The sequence below is a fragment of the Cynara cardunculus genome (genome assembly GCF_001531365.2).
Source record: "Cynara cardunculus var. scolymus isolate 2C chromosome LG 2, CcrdV1, whole genome shotgun sequence".
Taxonomy (NCBI): Eukaryota; Viridiplantae; Streptophyta; class Magnoliopsida; order Asterales; family Asteraceae; genus Cynara; species Cynara cardunculus.
Genome location: NC_037529.1, coordinates 64,730,933 through 64,736,105, shown reverse-complemented (window position 1 = coordinate 64,736,105; position 5,173 = coordinate 64,730,933). Strand labels below are relative to the sequence as shown.

The 5,173-nt window shown below is 36.4% G+C and overlaps 1 protein-coding gene across 1 annotated transcript; it reads left to right on the top strand.

The window, feature by feature from the left end:
- The first annotated feature begins 2,149 nt into the window (after positions 1 to 2,149).
- LOC112507702 (defensin-like protein 19) lies at positions 2,150 to 3,739 on the top strand. Its single transcript, XM_025112368.1, has 2 exons — positions 2,150 to 2,249; positions 3,237 to 3,739. Exons 1-2 carry the CDS (start codon positions 2,186 to 2,188, stop codon positions 3,524 to 3,526), a joined length of 354 nt encoding a protein of 117 aa, XP_024968136.1. The 5' UTR covers positions 2,150 to 2,185; the 3' UTR covers positions 3,527 to 3,739.
- The last annotated feature ends 1,434 nt before the right edge of the window (positions 3,740 to 5,173 follow it).

Sequence of the window (5,173 nt, the reverse complement as noted above, 5' to 3'; positions counted from 1 at the left end):
TTCCCTTGATTGGAATGTTTGGTGTATCAACCCTTTAGCGGCTCTTTTGCAATGTGCTAACCTCTTGCTAGCCTTGGTGGTTTTTTATAATATTGTTGTTTCTAAAAAATAAAAAAATAAACAAGATTATGATAATCATTTAATATTGTGATTCAGCATCAAATGATTATAGATTTATTTGAACAACGTAAACCGAACGGACGTATGATACACGCACATCAAGAAACCCAATTTACATATCCTTCTATTTATAAATGCATGCAGAAAAGTTGGACTTGACTACCTCCGATTCCATCCATTTTTAGAAGCAATTGTTGACTACCGAACCTTAATTAGGTCGTGGCAGCACAAGAATTAATGCATGTTACCGCAATATTTGAATACATCACTAACGGCTCGTTTATTAAAGACTTATCCGGTAAGTGTTTAATGGTAAATTTTAATATTATTATTTATTTACCGGGTAAGATTTTAATCCATTAAAACAACATCGTATACAACAATTTACCCGGTAAGCACTTACCATGGTAAGAGTTGTCGCTCTCACTTACCGAGTAAGATTCATGGTCCTTGTCTCGTTCTTACCGGGTAAGATTTCTGGTCCTTACCATATTCATCCAGTGAGGCAACATAACTTGGTAGACGCTTACCTGGGTAAGTGATTGATAAACGACGCCCAAGTTTGTTATATATTGTTGCTTAGGGTTGGCTGGTAGTGTTGGGTAGGGTAAAGGCTAGAGTAAGGGTTAATATATTATTTAATTTATTTAAAATAGTGGATAACAAAACGAGTAATTATATATATGATAGAACTTTTATCTAATCCATCGAGATAGCAGGTAACGAAACGAATAATGGATAAATAGTAAAAAAAATCGTTTTGAATTAAAATAATATTGTTAAACATCTATAAGTAAAATATTAGTTTATAAATATAATTTTCATTTATATCTAATTTCTTCAATAAACATTGTGATATTGTTTTATATATGTTATAATGTGCATGATAAAGATCTAACCAAAGGGCCTTTGGCCTAGCGGTATAATAGCCCTTGGCCTTCTAGGAGGTCAGGGGTTCAAATCTCACCATAGTTGAGGAGGATGTGTGAGTTTATTTGTTGCATTTGTTGTATATAAATATTATATACTTTAAAAAAAAAGATCTAAAGACAACATTTGTGTGTGTGTGTGTGTGTGTATATATATATATATATATATATATATATAAACGGGTAACAGGTAAATGGATAACGAAAAACACTTTATCCATACCCTATGGATAAAATTTTCTATACTCATACCCTTGTCCAACGGATCAAAACATAAGAAATAACGGGTTTACCCTAACCCATTAGGCATGGGAATGGGGCGGGGACCTCAATCCTCGTCCTTGTCCCCGATTACTTATCTCTTTCCCCATCCCTGTCCCCCTGATTACTTATCTCTTTTCCCATCCCTGTCCCCATTTCCCGTCGGGGAATATAATCACATTTCCATCCCCAACGGGAAAACGAGGATTTTTTTTCCGCTTATACAAGTTATTTTAAATTAAATATGTGAGAGACCATACATGTTTAAATCTCAAACATTTTCAATAAACCTAAAACTAAAATGAATTTGATTTAATATAAAAAAACCACAACATCATATAAAAACTAATAACCTAAAATCAAAAAAAAAAATTAAAGTCACATGTACCAAAAAATATTGAGTAATATAAAATCATATCGAGTAATATACAAAACTTATCGAATAATTGTATTTTGACTTGGCATCCAAATATTACATACTAACATCCAAAAAATAACAATTTTAAATTATAAACTTAGTTAGAAAATATGAAATTATGAACTACCGATTTAGTTGAAATAGATAATATACATGTATAAATATATATAATATTATATGTATATATAATTTATTAATATATATATAACGGGTACGGAGTGGGACGGGGAGTACCCATCCACATCTCCGATTTAGCGGGGAATCCTCGTCCCCGACCGAGACGGATGGATCGGGTTCCTGACGGGTCGGGCCATTGCCAGCACTATTCTTGCTTCAAGATTATTTGTCGTCGTCCTTCAACACTATATATCTTGAACCTACCTTCAGCTTCTCCTATAAATACCCTGCATTGTCTTAAACCTTTCTTCTCATAACCTTCTTGTTCTACTCTTCAAATATGGCGAAACAATGGGTCTCCTTTTTCGCATTAGCTTTCATCGTTTTTGTTCTTGCTATCTCAGGTGATCTATAAATCTCAATCCATGTGTCGCTTGTTGTCGAAGCTTTAATTAGTATGCTGATTGTAGTCCATCTTTTAGTATATATATTGATGATCGTCTACATATATATATATATATAGGGTTGGGTTCACGTGAGACCCGTGAGACCACATTTTTACACTTGAAACTTCACAACAAAAACATTGTGAAGGTTTAAAAAAGTCGAACCTTCACAGCAAAAACATTGTGAAGGTTACTTCACAGCATTTTGCTGTGAAGTTTTAAGTGTAAAAAAGTGGTCTCACGAGTCTCACGAAAATAGGCTGGTCTCACGTAATCCCAAGTCTATATATATATATATATGTGTGTGTGTGTGTGTGTGTGTGTGTGTGTGTATCCCGCTAGAAAGTAGGGTATCGTTTAGAGGAGACGTATACGTATGCAGTCTCGCACATCAACTTGTGCAACGGTATAATTAAGACATTTAGAAAATATATACGAAGTATGAATAACATAAATACATGTTTGATCAGTCCGTATCGCCTAGACTTGTATCATTTCTCCTGTATATATATGTTGGAACCTTCCTTTCTTTCTCAAAGACTCTTTTGGAGATTGATCTTGTGATTACAACATATTCTTACATGGTATCAAGGACCCAACACTCTCGAATAATCTGTATCCATCTACCCTTCATTGGAGGGGACGTGTCGGAGTCCCACATCGACTAAACTTGGACCATGCATTTATCTTGTATATATGTTGGAACCTCCTCTTTCTCCTGGCTCAGCCTCCAATATATCGTAACCCTAATCCTTGGTGTCCCACACTCGTTGTCCCTAACTTCATACTTATCATTCATGCGTCTGTAAAAACTCCTATATGTCAGAGGTCATGTAGCATGCCTAAAAGAAACTCGATCCAGTTTTTTTGACTTCTGTAATTAACTTAAAAATGTCTACTTTTAGTGGTTTCATTGAGTCGTCTAACGAGTTGTAAATTGCACAGAAACACAAACGGTGAAAGGGGAACTATGCGAGAAAGCTAGCAAGACATGGTCAGGCAACTGTGGCAACACGAAACATTGTGACGACCAATGCAAGTCTTGGGAGGGTGCAGCCCATGGAGCGTGTCATGTGCGCAACGGCAAACACATGTGCTTTTGCTACTTCAATTCATGTGCAGAGGCCGATAAACTTTCCGAAGATCAAATTGAAGCTGGGAAGCTCGCCTTCGAAAAAGCTGAAAAGCTCGACAGAGATGTCAAGAAAGCGGTACCAAACGTCGATCACCCATGAAAGGATCACTTTCCAAAAATAGAAAGTTGTAATTATGATATGAATAAAAATAGGAAGTGTTTGTTAATTGTCACATTGTGAGCTTCTGTAACGAAGCATGACGTGGTCAATCGAGCATTTTCTTGGTAGTGATAAGTGTAATAATGTATTCCCTTATGCTCCTCATGCATGAGGGCTTTCAATCACGTAATAAGTTGAAGGTCTTTTTGGTAATTTCACTTGGTCTTTTTGGTAATTTCACTAATAAATAGCCTTTATATGACTAAGAAGATGTTTGTTTATCTCTTGATAGTTTCATTAAGAGTCAGTTTCTGAATCATCAAGAGATGAACCTTGTTTGACAAAAAAAAAGTATGTCTCTTAATGGTTTCTAAAACCCTCTGAATGATTTTGTATCTTGGACCTCCTTTAACCATTCAGCGCCTTAATTTCGTCATTGTAAACAATTACCAAACAATTATATTTCATTTTGCACCATATCATGAGAGTCTCTTAAATCATTCTAACTACTTAATCATTTTGCACTAAATCATTCAGCAACAAACAAACAGCCCCTAATTTTTTTAACAGAGTTAATATCAATATCATTAAATTATAAACCATCACTTAAAAATAATTAACAGTTAGAAATATTGCTCAAAACCTAACATACCTATTTTTTTATTAAGAAACAAATACTAAAGAAGCATAAAAATAACATATTAACGGGCCATTTACTAAATGCTTACCCGTGTGGTAAGTGCTTACCGGGTAATTTTTCTTACCGGATGAACATGACAAGAGTCAAAAATCTTACCCGGTAAGAACAACGATAAAGATTGAGAGTCTTATTTGGTAAGTGAACGACTCTTACCTGGGTAAGTGCTTACCGGGTAAATTATTGCATACGATACCTTTTTGATGTACTACAATCTTACCCGGTAAAAATAAATTATAATATTGACTCCTAACAGTAAGCGCTTACCGGGTAATTAAACATTTAGGTAAACGGCCCCTTAGTGTTATTTGTGTTTTTAATTGCTAGGATCACTATGCTATGTTTATTATGGATTTGGTCTTTTTGGTATTTAACTTGTTATGGTCATGGTTTTTCTGACTAATACTACTAAAATAAATTGTCCCTCGAGTGCAAAGACAGAAGGGAGCTTGACTGCAATGTGTTAGGCATGCCGCCAGCGTTCATCCTGAGCTAGGATCGAACTCTCCATGAGATTCATAGGTGGATTACCAATTCACTACAAAAATGCAGAGTATCAGCGAGGGAAAATTCCCTCGCTGATCCGTCGCTGATACTCCGTCGATCAAACAGTCGTAGGTAATGCTATCAGCGACGGAAATCAGCGACGGATTTGCGACGGACACTTTCAGCGACGGATTTGCGAGGGAAATCAGCGACGGATTTGCGACGGACACTTTCAGCGACGGATCAGCGAGGGAAGTATTTAGCGACGGATCAGCGAGGGATTTGCGAGGGAACTTTCAGCGACGGATTTGCGAGGGAACTTTCAGCGACGGATTTGCGAGGGAACTTTCAGCGACGGATTTGCGAGGGAATTATCAGCGACGGATTTGCGAGGGAACTTTCAGCGACGGATTTGCGAGGGAACTCTCAGCGACGGATTTGCGAGAGAACTTTCAGCGACGAAT